This window comes from Camelus dromedarius, chromosome 19, assembly GCF_036321535.1.
Source record: "Camelus dromedarius isolate mCamDro1 chromosome 19, mCamDro1.pat, whole genome shotgun sequence".
Taxonomy (NCBI): domain Eukaryota; kingdom Metazoa; phylum Chordata; class Mammalia; order Artiodactyla; family Camelidae; genus Camelus; species Camelus dromedarius.
The window spans coordinates 16,715,655-16,733,390 of NC_087454.1; the positions used below are offsets into that span (position 1 = coordinate 16,715,655).

Genomic DNA, 17,736 nt, shown 5'->3' on the forward strand with positions numbered 1-17,736 from the left:
GTGTGTTGAATGCAGTCCTCTAAAACATGATAAGTGTGTCTTGTTTTTATTTTTCTGTGACGTGCCTTGCTTTAAGGAATTCTTATATGTAAAAATACAGATTTATATTCTGTACATGAAAGCATTAGGACCTGGGGTACTGGTGAGGGTGCACATCAACGGGTTATGCACTATTTCTGGGAAGGAGGGCTTGGCTTCCTGAAGAAAGATTAGGCAGAGTGCACCCAAAGTGTACACACTGTGCATGTTGGGTCCTGCAGCTCCGCTCCTAGGAATCTATCCTAAGAGATTACTATGAAAGTGAGCAAGACACATTTCCGGGTTTATTTGCCAAATTATTGTTTCAAATAGTGTTTTAAGTGTTTTCAAATAGTGACAGGTTAGAAACTTACAGGGTGGATCCAAGATTGTTCAGTAAACATGCGGGTTCAAAAGTACGTAAAGTATTATCCCCTCTTTATAGAAAAAAAAGTTCATGTATTTATGCATATAAACACAGAAAGATTCACAAAACACCCAGCTATAAACTGTTCTCTCTGGATGATGGGATTATTTGCAGTTTTAACTCTTTTTTTTTTTTTTTTGTATTTTAAACATTTTTTTTCAAATTTTCTGTAGTAGGTATGTATTATTTTTATGATCAGAAAAATATTTAACAAACTCACAAATCCCATTTTAAGAGCAACAAAGATAAATTGGGCCATGACTGCTTCCCAGGACTCATTATGGGATTCTCTTACATGTACGTATGGGTTCTCTTACCAAAAAAATAGAACAAAAAAGTCTTTAGCATCAATATCCCATAAGTGTTCAAGGTGGAATTATTTTCTTACAAAAAGTAAGATTTGATTCTCACCCAAAGTGGCTACGTTCATTTTTTTCCAGAACAAGAAGTCAGGTGTAAGTTCTGTTGAAAATGAACAAAACTTGGAATGTTTTACAGCTGTTAAAATGTTTGGGGTTACAGGGAACTATATTCAATATCTTGTAGTAACCTAAAATAAAAAAGAATATGAAAACAAATATATGTATATATGTATGACTGAAACATTATGCTGTACACCAGAAATTGACACATTGTAACTGATTATACTTTAATAGATAAAAATATTTGAGGTTGATCTGTGTGTCCCAACACTAGGGACACTGAAGATACACTGATGAGTAAAAAATGCAAATTATAAAACACATATACTAGGATTACCTTTAAAAAACGACAGCATCTATAACCCTCCCACCCCCACTATATGGAACATTATTATTGAGAATGAATTCAATTTAGAGAAATGTTGATATGCTCAGAAGTCAATCTAGGATGATGCACACTGTGCTGTTATCAAGCGTTATCCTGGAGAGTGGGTGGAGGAAAAGGCAGGAAATGGGGTTTTGCTGGAGGTGAAGGGTAGCATTTTTTCCTTTTATATGTTTCTACATTCTTCAAATATTTTAAAAATAATTTCAAAACATTCAAGAAGAGAAAAAATTAAAAAGAGCTTTTAAGACATGCCTGCGTTTACAAGCTCAAGGCAGAAGCTAGATAATAGATTTTGCTCATGTACAATTAAATTCCTGCACTTTTCAGAGGGTCAGTGGTCATGATAAGCAAATATTCTTCCTCTTGCTGATTATTTTGTGAATACAAAAATGGCAAATGGGCCTTTCTGACATTTCGACTCAAAGATTCCAAATATAATCTTAAAGACGTGTACAGTTTTTTTTATAAATTTATTTTTAAATTTTTAAATCAATTTTGAGGGATAAGGTAATTAGGCTGATTGATTGATTTAATGGAGGTACTGGTATTGAACCCAGGCTAAGCACACACTCTACCACTGAGCTATACCCTCCCTGACATATATAGTTTTGCAAGGAGACATTTACATGGTTCAGAAGTGCAGGCAGGCAGAACTCAGAGGACCATTCCCCTTAATCAACTAGTTCACCAAATGCATGCTCAGTGTTGGGCACGGGCAAATGGGACATGGGAAATGACTGTCTTCAATGATCACCCCATCCTCATTCTTACCTAGGCCAAACACATCCTTTCCCCCTCACAATGTCCTTCCCTTTCTGATACCATAAACCACTTTCAGAAGAGGCTGAAACACATTTGCCTGAATGTATCAATGATGACTCTTTAAAATGTTATTTTCCTAACTAGATTTGCTTTTCAACAGGGTAACAAAGAAACAAAGCTTGAATGGTGGAATCTCATATATCCACCAACACTGGGGGGCATAGTCAGTCACTGACTCTGCTTAGACACCCACGACACCTTCTGAAGCAGCCAAGGGCACAACAGGCATGTTCAGACTTACAGGTGATGGTATATGTCAGGATCCCGCTGAAGCCGGGTTTGGAATCCGATGTACAAGTCATCCCAGAGGAGACCGTTCTTCACCACATGTCTGATGACATCAACCCGGCTCCGAATCTGAAACAGATATGGACAATCAGCAGGGTGCCTCAGCGCCAGCAGAGTATCAACCCCTCGTGTCCCTAAGAGAAGCAGCTGCCTATAGCAGCAGGGGTTTGAGGAATCAAGGAGAAAAACCTACCGAGGTAGATATCACAGGCGGAAGGAGAGTAAAGGGGGGTCCCGAGTGCAGCAGAAATGGAGGGAAGGGAAACAGGAAATGGATCAGGAGCTGGGGGAGCAGAGTGGCTGAGAGCACAGATAGATCAGATTGCTGATTTCAAATCCACATTCTGGCTGTGTAATCGTGGCAACCATTCTGTGCCTTGCCTCCTCATCTATCAAACGGAGATAATAGAACATTCTTCATGGGATTATTGTGAGGATCCACTGAGTCAGGGCATATAAAATACTTAAAACAAGGCCTGCCACAGAGCAAGATTACCTTAATTCAGTGGTCAAGGCCCTTACCTTTCAAGAATCCCAACTCCTGACACAGGATCTGTTGAATAGTCAAAGGTGCACAGGGTTACGAGACAAGCACAGATGATTTTTGAGTCTTAGCCCAGCCCTTATTAATCATGCGACCTTACTAATCGTGCTATGCCTCCGTCTCCACTGTTACAGGGCTGTGGTGAGGAAAAAACGAGATAATTCATAAAAAGAGCATGAAGTAGCATGAAGGGAAGGTACCCTAAAATTAGACATGGTTTTAACCCTTCTTCAGTACCTGTGTTAAGATTTACAAGGAGCTTTCAGTATCTGACATTACTTTTTTTTCTCCTGATAAATATCATGCTAATGCCGGTAGAGGCAACATTATCATAAATGATAGGCTAGTAAATGACACAGAATGATCAGAAGATTGGCCTTTGGGATTTACTTCTCTTTCCTACACCATTTCTATAAAACAACTACGTCCATTGTGAACCAAGATCACAAACACAGGTCAAAGGATCTCTTGTTTTGCCAACAGAGACTTAGAAACGTAACTGCACAGTTTGTCAAGTTGAGGACTGCCCAGCTAGGGTGAAGTGTCAAGATCGAGTTCCTCACAGTGGACAGGAGATGGCCTTTCTTGACCTTTCAATCTGGAAAAGAGCATGTGGGAGAATCAAGGGGGTTTTGAGAAATGGTTAGGGTGTAAAATGGGAAGGTCTGGGTGATTGATTAGATTTGGGGGTGACGGGAAAGGAAAGAGGTGACGATTACACCCTTGTTTCTAGCTGGGATCCTGGGCAGGGGCAGGTAAGGGGGAGGCATTGATATTGCCAGTCATCAAGATAGAAAAGGAGACAGAGCAGTTTTAGGAGAATGGAGATGAGGTGCTGAATTTTAAACACGTTGGAAAATAAGGTACCAGGGATTCGGACATTTAGGTGATGCTATCTAGCCAGTGATCAACTATCAGGAACCCAAAGTTGGACAGTGTCGGAGGGAGCTGGGCAAAGTCTGGGCAGGACCTATGGATTTTTGGAGTCATTAGCAGAGAAGTGGTGTCAGCAGATGAGTTCACCCAGATACAGACTTGAGAAGAAGAGTGGGTTGAGCACAGAACCGTGGAGGAAAACAAGAGATTTAAGTGGTGGCTGGGGAAAGAAAGACCCTGGAAGAATGCAGAAGAACAATCAGAAGTGAAGAAAATGGGGGTGAGAGTCACTGGAGCTGAGAAAGGACTTCAAGTTCAAAACAATGGACAGGTCCCATGCACAACCTGTCCTCTGCACACTTTCAGGCTCGACTGAAGGGTTGACCAAGCAATTGCACAGGCATGAAGTGCCAGTCAAGAAGAAACAAGGTGCGTGGTAGGACATTTCAACAAATTAATGTGAATTTGGAAAGCAGGAAGGTGAGTGGCGCCTGAAGAAGAGGGCAGAGGCAGCAGAATCTCAGAGAGTATGTGGAAGGATGTTCAGATGCGGAAGGAGAGCAATAGGTAGGGGCTGACAGCAGGAACAGACCACAAAAGTATGGACGTGAAACAGTTGACCCCTTCCCCATGCCTATGCATGGCTCCCGGGCCAAATACATTCAGACAGTTCTCTGAACAAATAGAACCAATTTTGCAGGGGGAAGGAGAGCAGGGAGTGTATTTGGGATGCCCCAGAGCAAGGACCTCCACATTTTGGTATTCAGGGGTCCCTCAGCCCAATAGCTGGCTCCTCACCATCATCACTTAATCTGTCCAAATACAGTCTAGCTCTTGGTTCATACAGCTTACAGTCCCTTAAAAAAACTGAATGAGCTTTCAGTTTATAAATTTCATTTATAAATCTGGGTCTCTCACATGAAAATCCAGATGTCCAAGTTCTCAGGAAAATTCAGGAGATCAACTGGAACTTAATCGGGGCTGCTCCCTTCCCATCTGACATTTGCTTCCCACAGGACACAGTCCCCACCCAGCTCCACCAGTTTGCAAGATCTGCCTCAGGTCAATCTGTGAGCATTTATGCGTGTAACCCCTGCCTTCAAGTAAATCCTGCTGGATAACAAATGCCACACCTATACAGAGAGCCCTAAATCAGCTTGAAAAGATTTTTTGGGGGGGGGGTAAATATAGATTAATCCTTTAATTCTTTTTTCCCTCCTTGAACCAGAACTATTTTAATTAAGCCCTTAATTCTTAAGTCATCTACAGTGGAAGAAAGAAGAGCCAGAGGTAAGCAGCATTGCATACAACTGGAAGCCAATGGAGCAATGCAAAGGTAGAAAGTGCATTGTGTGTTCAGCCCAGCTACTGTGCAACATCAGGCAGGAAAGCACTTACAGCTTAGCTCCCATGCAAGCTTTCTTTGGCAGATACTTAAGCAGAAAGTCCCACCAAGGAGGAAAGCTAAGGGGGTGAACACATGGGTGGGGTCCAGAAGTGGTCAAGCGATGTCACAGGTTGACAGATGGGTGGCAGACTTAGCGAGGAGACCCTCCAGATTGGAGCAGGAGGATGGACAGCTACAGGAGCCGTGCATCTAGGAAAGACAGAGAGTTGGTGTGATAGAAAATATACTTATGAGTTTGAAAGGCAATGAATGCCCCTCCTCAAAAAGAAAAAAAAAAAGGCAAGATGAAAAGACTCCAGGTAGCAAGGAAAGGAGTTCTTCCAAGTATAGGTACCACCTCTTCAAACAAACCTCAAACATATAGAAATTTCACTAAAGTCCTGGGAGATAAAAGTACTGGGAGTCAAAGTATGGGCCAATATGTACGCAGCAGGTATGATGATTTACCCCTGGTGCATTTAAATCTGCGAGAGAGCTGTTGCTTGCTTTATCCAGCAGATGCATTATGAAAAGCTGTGAAAAAGTGATTTTTTTCAATGAAATGTTTTAAAGGAACTTGTGATCTAAAAAATTCCAAAGATGAATCTCCTTTACAGCCAACAGAGACCTTAATTCATAGGTTTTGTAAATTCAGATTTGAGAAGCAACACAGTGGCTGAAGACCACAGACTTTGGAGCTAGAACGCTTGTGGTCAAACCCCTGCAACATGATTCACTGCCTATTTGACCTTGGGCAGGTTATTTAACCCCTCGGTATGACCTTTTCTTCATCTGAAAATGGGGAGTATAATAGTATCTGTTCATAAGGTGGTTGTTGTATTAAATGACTCAGTATTTATGAAGCTGTGTTTGGCACAGAGAAAGTTATGTATGTATTTGGTAAATAAAGCAATACATTTATCAGATTCATTTTGCTTAAAATGGATGTTTCACATAGTAGGGTTTTCCTATATGTGAAAATCCAGTTTTTTTTTTTCTAATCCACAAAGCAGACAGTGGATTATTGGTTTTAATGAAGTTTCAGCATAGGATTCTCTTCACTAGCAAGTACTAAACATAAAAATACAAGTCAAATTATGAAAATGTAGTTTAATAACACATCTATTACATGGAGGGACATTTAAGCCTCTACAATTAAGGCATCATACATTTATATGGCACGTGTAATACACTTAAGGGCAGACTATATATCCTCCTAATTTATTTAGTGATTCTTACATTTATATCGAATTTAAAATTACAATGCATGTCATATATATGTCATTTGACTCTCATTAAAAAAAAAAAACAAACTGGTAAGGTGGGAAGAAGCCCAATGGAAGAGGAAAAAAAACCAACCCAAGTCTTGGATTGGGCAGGGATGCAAAGAGTCATAATCCATAACCCTAAGCAGTAGGGGTGGGGCACCCATCTGATCTTGATGTTGTACCCAAAGCCCCGGCTTTTAACCTCACTTCTGCCACGGGTGATGGATTTGCTCAAAACTGGAGCTCAACAAAATACGTGTTGGTTTATGTTGGCTTAACTCCCTTTACAGAGCCACTCACAAGGTCTGTTTGGGGAAGGAGACACGGTTGGAGGAAAAAAAAAAAAGGAAGGCGGAGATCAGTGCTTGCAGGTCTTGTAACAGCAGAGGTGGGTCAGCTGTTGGGAAGGAAGCAAGTTGAAAAGCCAATCTTTGCTAATTACTCAAAAAGAAGCAAGTCTGGAGTTTAGTTAAGAATAACATTTCAATATCAGCATATTAGTTGTGACAAAGGTACCACAGTGAAGTCAGATGTTAACAATACACTCTGTGCCATCCTTGCAACTTGTCTGTAAATCTAAAGTTATTCCAAAATAAAGAGTTTATTTAAGAAGGAAGGAAGGCAGGAAGGAAGGCAGGAAGGAAGGAAAGGAGCACTTCCACTGGTGTTCGCTTACTTCCTCGTATGGATGTTCCCGGCTTGGTCTTTCTTTTGGAAAGGATAAATCTAGAAAGTCAACCAAATAGTCATATCCTCCAGGAAAAGGGTTGAAGTCCTCATCTGTCTCAATCATCTGTGCAAATGACAACATGGTAAAGGGAAGAAGCATATCAATTTAGTGGTCAAAGTCCTTAAAAAATTTCAGAATGTGCAAGACCTAAATGCCTTTAAATGACAGCAATGAACTGGAGTTAATATATAAAGAGTCTCTCCTCTCTGCTCTCTCCTCCTCCCCCAACTCTCTACCCTCCCCCCTTAACTTCTCTCTCCCTCTCCTCTTTCCCAAACAGAATTCAAATTCTCAACTTCTACACTAGCAAAATTTCTTCATATCGCCGACTTCAAATTTACAGAGGTTACCATCTTAAGCACTATTAGTAACAAGATATCAAATATCACATATTTGCAGGCTAAAAAAATGAATAAAATGTGAAATGTTCCTCATTATCATATAGCAGCTAAACATAAATAATTCCACTAACAATTCCAAATGTTTCCTCTTTTTCAGACTAATTATTCTACTGAAAATATCATTCAGACCAGTGTTGCCCAGGTCTTCGATTTCAAAGACAATTTTCTAAAAAAATATTTGGGAGCTAATGGGGCATCAATATTTTATTTTGCTAAGTGAGGACTTAAAAAAAATTCTTACATCTACTGTCCTTTTATTTCATTAAGGGAAGAATGCTATCATGCCTCAAAAATAGAAAGGACCTAATCTTGGAATAATGACAATGCATCCCAAGGAAAGAGAATTAACTTTGTAACCACACTCACATGCATACTCACCCTTATTTCATTAGTGACTGGCAAAAAGTTCGTCATAGACTGGCACTGACCCCAGGTTTCGAGAATGCTAAGTGTTGCCTGGTACCCAGTATTGACGTTTAGGTAACGGTAAACTTGGGAACAGTCCTTACCCTGAGGGTAACCAATCTTTGTTTCCAAGGGTATGAATGAACCCTCCATTTCAGGAGGGTTTCTTTGAACTTTGCTCCCATGCACAACCTCAGGCACTATATAAGCCAGATAAAACATCACATAAGCAGTGCAGGTACTCCCAGCCCATTTCAGGCCTCCTCTTTCTCTTGCATCTCCTGCCTGTTGGTAATTAATTTGCTTTTGGAAACACCCTCGGTTTTGGTGATCTGGCTGGTAACCGGAACCACTTGGCTTGTGAGATCTGTGTGTATGGGCTGGGGCTAATTTAAGTTCTAGATCGTGGCTGACCTAATGGTTTGGGCAGGTCAGTCTTTCCCACAGCTGCCGGTAAGGATTACTTGCTTCTATGTCACTACTGGACACCACCTCTCCAGTGGAGCCCACCTTCCAGTTCCCCAGTAAATAGCCGTTTCTGCCATAACAAACATAACACAATGAAACACTCACAGAACAAAAACAACAGCAACTAACACATGGTGATAGGAGGAAACAGAATGTTCTAGAAGAGAAACTGAGCTGGACCTCAGAACGTCCCCTACGTTGTCAACAAGGGATTGTTGTAGCACATTGTCAAATCTGTTTTCTGTCAGGCAGTCGGTAGGGCTTAATGAATGCTTATTGAGAAACAAATTACAATCCTAAGGGGTTTTCATATATTTCCATAATACAGGAAAGCGAAGACAAGTAATACTTAAGAGCGTACCCTGACCACCAGGTTATAATCCTTAAATCCAGCCCAAGTGAAGTATTCTTTTATCCAGGAAGCGTGAAGAAATATTTCATCTCCTACAGCAGCATTCAAGATTTTCAAATATGGTCCAAAGTCCCAGGAGTCCTTGTAAATTTTGGTCCCCTCTGGAGGCTCTATGATGCCTTTGCTTAAAGACACAAAGATGAGAGAACATGAAAGAAGAAGCAACAATTCAGGAAGGCAGATGTTAGCACTTCAAGATCCACAGTCAACCAGGTGAGTAGCTTCAAGACAGCTCAGATAATCCCCGGGGGTCCCACAGATGTGTCTCAGGGAACACTGAGGGGCAGGGCCCCACTCCAGCCTAAACCAGGACAGCTCCTGTTACTTTCCAAGTCAGCACATTCATTTAAAGATAAAAGTCCATGTCTGTGAAAAAAAAAAAAAGAGCTGGAAAACCACTGATTTGGACCTTTTTGGCTCAAAACAACTAAATTATGGAAATGTTGGATATAATGTGGTCATCTTGACTTTGTGGAAGTCTGCTCACTCCCGCCCTGCCCTCCACCTCCATTGGAATGTAAGTTTGATGAAAGCAGCCAACATGATTGGCACATAGAAGGGGCCAAGTAAGTATCTGTTGAACACAGGAGTGGCTTTAGCCTATCTATGAGATATACCCAGAATTTTGTGCCTCTAATATACAGTTTTGTATCTACACTAGTCAAACCACAGCTGACAGACAGATGGACAGTTCTGTCTGGAACCTAGTCAGCAACACAGACAAGAGCATTCCCTGACATTCCTAGAGCTGTCCATCCAGTGTGAAGATGTATTATTGCATGGAAGGTGGAAACTTTAATCCTGGGAATGGAACAGGATGTGATCTGGATAAGGAAAATATGAGGACGGGAAGACTAGGCACCTGTCTAGTAAAGATCTGGCAAGTAATGGTATGTCTCTATGTTCTACTTCTCAAAACAACACTTCTAATCCACTGTTTGCCCAAAGCTAGAGATGTGCTAGTTTTGGTAATAAATTACTTATCAAATGCTAAAATTTCTAACTTCTAAGTACATCTCAAATCTACTTCTCCAATCCCCTGCCCTGTCTCAGATTAGAGCCTCACTAATCTCTTCCTGGATAAAGCCACAGCCTCCCAGCTGGCCTCCCTGACTCTAGTTCTTCTCCCTGAAGCCTCTTCCCCAGGACATGTTCTTCTGCAAACTGAAATGTTTTTTCTAAAACACAATGCAGTCATGTTCCTTCTTTGCTTTACAACTTTCTCAAGCTCTCCTTACTCAAGTTCCTTGGACTGCCTTACGACACATTTCCGATCCTGGCCCGACTCTGCCTTCCTTACCCACCCTACACTCAAGTAGATGGATGGCTTCATAAGGGGAGGAACTTTTCAGTTTCCCTCTTCCTAGTATGATGCCTGGTATACAGAAGGAGCTCAATAAATCATTTCTGAATGAATGGCATATATCTGTTCACTTATTCAAATTATCTGCATTCACCAAATTCATGACACTTTATATATTTACACCTCCCTTCTCCAGCATGTGCCATTCCCTCGGACCAAAATCTCATCCTCTTTCTTTTAATTATTCTACTTGTAACCTCCTCCTAACCTCTAAGACATCGCTCAAATGCCTAAGATTTCAGATTGAGCTTTCCTTGATCACATTTCCTGCTCTCTCCTGCCCCCTCCTCCCCTCACAAGGCAGTTAAGCACTTAGTCTCCCTGTGTCCCTTACACTCTGTCTTAACACTGAGAATCTAACTAGACTGACTCTCTTGTTACCCAGAATGCTTTGGTGGGATACAGTGATACAAATGCTGATTCCCAGGCTCTGCCTCAGATCTACTGAATCAGAATTTCAGGGGGTGGAGTCCAGGAATTTGCATTTATCTAACTTTCTTGGGTTTTTCTGATGTTCATTCAAGTTTGAGAGTTACCGTCATCAAACACTGGAGAACTGGAGAGAGATGATGGACAGTTCAGCAAATGCCAAATAACAGACTGTTTGAACGCCCTGCTAAAACTTGAAATAATTAAAAACTTCTCTCATCCTTGATCTGGAGACTAAAAAACCTGTTTTATCCTAGAGGCACTGGGGAGAGCCTCAGGAATTTCAAGCAGGGAGAGGAACAGCAAGAGTTTTGCATTTAAAAAGGATTTCTTGGGCAGCAATGCAGACTGGGGGCTTTCAAACTTCTTGCCCATGATCCCAGTAAGATTTATATTTTACATCAGGACCCTGGGGATCCACATACCAAGGGTACCTATGACACAGAAGCTTCCTGAAATAATACTTACCTTGGTTATATGTACTTGAACAGTGTACTCAGGTCTGCTCTATTCTGTTTTATTCTACTTCATTTTTTAAAATGCTGGTTGTGATCAATGTCATTGATTTTACAACCTGCCAATGTACTATGACCAGTATTTTTTTTTTCCAGGAACAATTGGGTTTATTCCTTAGGATCTCCCCAGTTTAGATCGAAAAGGCTGGCATGGAGGATGGATCAAAGGAGAGCAAGGGGTAGAGGCACAGAGACAAGTCAGGGGCCACTGCAGGAATCTAGGTGAAAGATGGTGAGAGGTCGAATTAAAGCTACAGCAGAAGAGGTTGGAGATGACTGATGACTTTGTGAGAGATTTGTGAAGGAAAATTGACCAGACTTGAGAGCTAGCTTTATATGAGACGTTAGCAAAAGGGCATGATTGGCTGAAGGCGCCATTCATGCCAACTTTGCAAAGGAAAGACCAGGAGAGGCGTGTGCCCTTGGTAAATGGGTGCCCAATTCTCCTACAATTAGTCCATTTCTAAACAGGGGTGAGGAGCTTACGGTTCCATTGGGCTTAAGACAAGCACTTATAAAAATATAGATCTGTGACATCAATGTTAGCTTTTCTTGAATTGAACTCCCAGTCTATTGTTACTTGTTCAAATCCACTATTCATGGGGCTGGCAGTTGGGAGTTTACGCTGGTATGAAAACTAACTCTCTTGCTTATTGCTTTTTATTTACTTAAGACAATCCTTCATGGAAAAAAACTTCCTCACTCTTTATCCTCAAGTAAAGTTTTGAGATAAGGAAAACACTTGAGTATGATTATATAGGATAATAAAATTACTGTATAGGACTACAAAAAAACTCAGTTTTTCCCCTGTAGATTTATTTAATAGCTTGTTTGATTCAAACAGTAAGAATTCCATTTTAAATAGTGATACGTAGATATTGCCTGACAAGCTCAGGATGCTAGTCAACAAAAACTTAATATTCCTACAAATAGGCACCTGTCAAGAGGCCATAGGTATGCCCTTTATTTTCTTATGAAACTGAAAAAATTCATAAATTATTTTCACTCTCTATAAATATTTAAGCCAAACCTGTCTGTTGGGTCCTTCAGCATCCTACCCAGATCAAGAGTGGCTCCAGGTCGTGGGGTCCACGTTACCACATCAGAGTTTTTCTTGATAAGATTGTTGAGTTCATCTGGGTCATTTTTGATGTTTGTTTCCTTAATATACCTGAGAAATAAAAACATTCCCAATATGAACGTTTATTTTCAGATGACATTCTGATTAGAACAATGGCAAATTTTTTGTGTGTTTCCTCTACATTTCTATTCCCAATTCCCTTCCACTTACCCCAGGAAAAATAAAGAGTATGTTTGGGCTAATGTCCCTGATTAGGGAAGAACTATTAGTCAGAGAGGGTCGTGTTTATACTTTGTTTTTCAGTATAATCACAGAGTGATTGGAATTGGAGTTAGATGTACCAAGACTCTTATAAGTGGGTGGGAATAGCACATGCTTTTATTTAATATGTTTTCATTCTTTTTCCAGTTTTCTTAATTGAAGTATAGTTGATTTACAGTATTGTGTTAGTTTCAGGAATACAGCATAGTGATTCATTTTCTCGTGTTTAATGTTACTTAAATATATAGATGATTAAATATTTTTTGATAAGAATTATACTAAGTGCTTTAACATGAACTGATTGATTTTATCTTCACAACACACTAACGAGATAGCTGCCATTATTACTCTCACTTTATAGAAAAAGAGACTAAGGCTTAGAGCAGCCAGGTGACTTGCCACAGGTCACACTATTAGTCAGTAGTGTCCACCCAGCTTTCTACCACCCAAGGGGCTCAGCCCTCCCAGGAGGTTACAAGGAGGGGGCTCTCCCCAACTTTGGGAGTAAAGTCTGGTAAGTCTTTTCAACCCCTTCTGCCATATAAAGTGATAGCCAAAATGAAAGGCATCTATGAACCAGGAAGCGGGCTTCACTAGACACCAAATCTGCCAGCACCTTGATCTTGGACTTTACAGTCTACAGAAATGTGAAAAATAAATTTCTGTTGTTTATAACCCACTCCCACCCCACCACCCCCATCAAAAGTCTTTCCACTCAAAACCATTGAAATCCACCTTTTACAAAAGAGCATACACATTCTCAGTCATAGCCCCCTGAGATCTAGTTTCTAACAGAGCTACTGATCAGAGCTAGGCACCTCCCAAATTTAATTACAAACCACAACCTTTCTGGAAGAGCTGTAAATCAATTTCAGTGTCATATGGGAAGGTAATTAAGGTGCTGCTGGAGCAGAAAAAGGGAGGTCCAGAGAAATGGGATTTGTCACCATGCTTCATCAGACATGGGTTACACAGACAGACATTTCTGTGAAAGAGGATTTTACTTTCTTGAGCTACAACTTGGTTACCTAGACTGGATAGATATTTTTAGTCAGACAGACAAACACAAAACATATATAAGCATTTGTATTTCTATAGCACCAAGGTGACTTATATTATTTGTGATCTTGGAATCAATTTTGCAGCCATGAGTAACTTTTCCCCAAAGATGTCTGTATCTTTTCCCACCCAAAGAGGTCCATAACTTTTCCTTTCCTACATGTGTGAATGTCCTCCCAATGGCGTGGTCCTCAGTTTGAAGCAGTGTCCTCTGTTTGTCTCATCTTCTTACTACCTCTAGTCTCAAAATGGTTCACTAACTGGTCTCCCTGCTTCCGAACCATGATACTATCAGATTACTCTTCTTAAAACATAACGTGTGGCATTCACAGAATTCTTTAACGTCTTGATGCTTCTCTGATTCCCTCTCTAAAATAATAATAAAATTAATACCCAGATGCCGCCCTCTGAGGGGTATTGTGGGTACTGAGGGTAAGATCTGCCAACTACCAATGCACAGAAGTGTGGCTTGTAATTACTTTACAGGGCAGCATCACTTTTAGTGGTCAAGTGTCCTGCAAGTAAGTACTCGCCATATCCGGTTCTTCTCCCAGTTCTTGCAATTCAACCTCCTTGATATTCCTTGGATCTGAATTCTATTCTCAATCCCCTCTGTCATTCATCATTCCATCCTAGATTATTGTAATGATTTTCAAACTGGTCTCCAGGATCAACATTCCTGTTTTTCTTCCCCTGACAAAGACATAAAACCTAAACTCCCCAGTGCACTTCTGATCTTGTCTCTGCTCCTCATTAGATTCCCTTACCGGGTTCCTCATTCTCAGGGATAAAATCCAAGCCATGCAGTGTGGCACACAATGGTGTTCACTGTCTGGCTCCCTCACCTCCCCACTGGGCTCCACATACACCCTCCTCAGTTCCCTAAAGTGAACTGCAATCTCTCATCTCAGCATCTTTCTGCGTTTGCTGGTTGGTGCCTACTCATACTTCAAAACTTTCCTTCAGAATCTCATCCAGTAGCCATTTTCTGACCCCCATCTGTATCCCACTGCCTTCAGAACATCCATGTATCATAACATTTATCATTCTATATTATAATTGCTTTTCTCTCCCAACTCTGAAGACCACCATTTCATCTCTACCACAGTGCTGCTCAATAAATAATAAATGAATAAGTGAATGAGAAACAGCACTGATCAAAAGAAATTATTTTTAACCTTAGGCCAGTCTTTCTGGAAAAATTGGGAAGAGATGAGAGAGCTAAGTGATATCCACAGGAAGGTATCAAATGAAGCATTGTGTTGTGCACCAGAAACTGACACATTGTAAACTGACTGTACTTCAATAATATATATATATATATATATACACACACATATATATATATGTGTTTGTGTGTGTGTGTGTGTGTGTGTGTATATATATATATATATGTATATATATATATATAGGAAAAAACTTTTTTAATGTAAGAAATGTTTTTAAAACATTTTTTATTGATTTATAATCATTTTACAATGTTGTGTCAAATTCTTGTGTGCAGCACAATTTTTCAGTCATACATGGACATATACACACTCATTATCACATTTTTTCCTCTGTGATTCCCTGTGTTATTAAACAATAATTTCAAAGAAAATTCAAGAACCTCCAAAAGCACACATGAAAAGCAAGACCTAGAAGTTATATTGCTGCAAGAGAAATCCTTTCAGAGACCCCAGAATGAGAAAATAACTTGAATTTGATAATGATGCAATTTTCTACTCTGAGATGCAGTGTGATGTACAGAAAAGAGCTTTGGAGCCAGGCATACCAAGATTCACTTCTCAACTTCAGTGTTTCCAACAGGGTGACTTCGGGCAAGACCCTCAGCCTCTCTGAGTTTTAGATTCCCTAACCCAAACAGGCATAATAATCCAAGTGTCACTCGGGAGACTAATTTAAATGACTTGGTTAAAAGTTTCAGTTCAGTTCCCAGCATATACTGAATATACACCCACTGCTTTCCAGAATCCTTTCAGGCAAAACCTATCTGAATTAACTCTGGCTGCCACGTATGGTTTTTATTCATGTTCTCTGATACCAGGCAGCTTGTTAAATAAGTTCTAAGACCCCCACAATGTCTTTATCATTTCATGTTGTATTCACAGCTAAACCATTCATCCCAGCACACATTAATTTATACATTACACTAAATGTCCAGCCATACTTGTCTGATGGGTGGGATTCCACAAAATACCCAGCAAAGGGGCAATAAATTCGTGGTTGGAGGTCCTTCACCAGCCGAGCCTTGTAGTTCAAGAGTTTCTTCCTTTCCGTTTTAATGAATTGGGCTTTCCATTCCTCTGGAATGACAGGGTTTAGATTAGAGTCTCCTCAGTTTAGAAATCACAGAAAAACAAAAGCTCTGGTAGACTAGAAGTCTTTCAGGAGATAAAATTGATAGCTGACTAACACAGAGGTAGAGCAAAGGTCCATGTCATTAGTGGCTTTATTTGGTAAATTTCAGTTGATGACTAGGAAAGTGTTCCCAAAACAGCTAAAGACACTGAGCCCTCTCCTTTTTTATGGCCAGTCATTGAGACCTTAGCTGAACACACAGGACAACATGAATAGTCATATTTTGTGTGCATGCACATCTTAAGGGCACTGGGGTTCTCATAATGATTAACTCTGCTAACATGGAAATGGCTTTGCTGTTTTGGTGAGGCATGTTTATTACACCCTGGCCATGCATCGTGGTGGAGAGCACGGACCTTGGAGTCAGTTAAGATGTAGGATTAAAATTCAGCTCTGCCACTTAAACTCTTTAAGTCTGTCCTCGCCTCCATAAAATGGGATCAGGATGCCTACCTCACAGGTGGCTGATTTGTTCATTTGCTCATTCATTCATTTGATTGATATTTATTGAGCACCTACTACGTGCCAGATGTATTTGTACGCACTGAGAATACAGTGGCGAACAAGATAAAGCAGGTCCCTGCTCTCATGAAGCATTCATTCTAGTGAAAGAAGCAAATAATGAATAAGTAAGTAAGTTCATTTCAAGGAGGGCTGAGCTAGGAAGAAAGTAAAACAGGGCCATGGGATACAGGGTGGCTGGCATAGCTGCGGGTGGAATGGAGGGGCATATTAGATGGGGTGGCTAGTAAAGATGACATTGGAGTCATAGAACACAGACAGACATGAGAGAGAAGTCGCCGACCATGTGGAGGTCAGGAGTAATTGCACTCCAGGGGTGGAAACAACAAATATGACGGTGCTGGGGCACAGATGGACTTGGTGTATTGGGTTTGAGGAACAAGCAAGCCAGTGTGGGCTGATTCTTGTCAAGCAATGGGGATGCAGGCAGGAAAAGAAGCTGAGAAATGAGGCAGAGCCCAGAGGTTGTAGGGTACCGTGTCAGGGAATTGCTCCTGCTGTTACTGTTATGAAAATTTGATCAACACAGACAAGGATACAGAAAAAAGTAAGTTACCCATAAGCTAGACAGAACCACTACTAACATTCTGGTATACTCCAGACCCTTTTAAATGTACATGTGTGCATGTACACACACACATACACATACTCACATAAGAATGGAGTGAAGCTAGCTAGCCCTTAGTAGGTGAACTTTGCCTCCCCAGTCACACTGTTAACCCTGTAAGGACAGCACCCTCTCTCTCTCTCTCATGTGGTAATGCATTCTGGGAGGCAATGGATACAGACTTACAGAAGAAAGGGACTGGATAGGCTTTCTTCACACTCCAAGAAGGGCATTTCTGTCATGTGGTTAAACAGAGATCGCTTACCAAAAATACTAATTTATTAAGTGGACATATATTGAGCACTTAAAAGGCAAGTACTGAGGATCCCCAAATGAACAAAATATACCACTTACACAGCCTCCCCCATCCCAACCCTAGCACTACCCGTAGACCCAGAGCAGAAGAGCTTCTGCCTTGGACACTACATTTGTTTTCTAGCTTTGAGATATCACTGACACATAACATTGTACTAGTTTAAGGTATACAATGTTATGATTTCATCACACACATACATTGCCAAGTGATTACTTCAGTAAGGTGAGTTAACATGTCCATCACCTCACAAGATTACCATTTATCGGTGTGTGTATGGTGAGAACATTTAAGATCTACTCTCTTAGCAACTTTCAAGTATATGGCACGTTGTTAACTGTAGTCACCATATTGTACATCACATCCGCA

General features: G+C 40.6%; 1 protein-coding gene across 8 annotated transcripts in view; it reads right to left on the minus strand.

Annotated features, from left to right (window-relative positions):
• The window catches only part of LOC105089138 (cytidine monophosphate-N-acetylneuraminic acid hydroxylase), a 216,514-nt gene that overhangs the window by 3,875 nt on the left and 194,903 nt on the right, over window positions 1–17,736 (minus strand). For all 8 annotated transcript variants that reach the window (XM_031435103.2, XM_064476250.1, XM_064476248.1 and 5 more), the window contains 5 exons: window positions 15,735–15,870; window positions 12,194–12,334; window positions 8,806–8,980; window positions 7,117–7,233; window positions 2,319–2,434 (listed from right to left, as the gene is read on the minus strand). In XM_031435103.2, coding sequence (XP_031290963.1) covers window positions 2,319–2,434; window positions 7,117–7,233; window positions 8,806–8,980; window positions 12,194–12,334; window positions 15,735–15,870 — 685 coding nt within the window. The remainder of the gene's footprint in view (window positions 1–2,318; window positions 2,435–7,116; window positions 7,234–8,805; window positions 8,981–12,193; window positions 12,335–15,734; window positions 15,871–17,736) is intronic.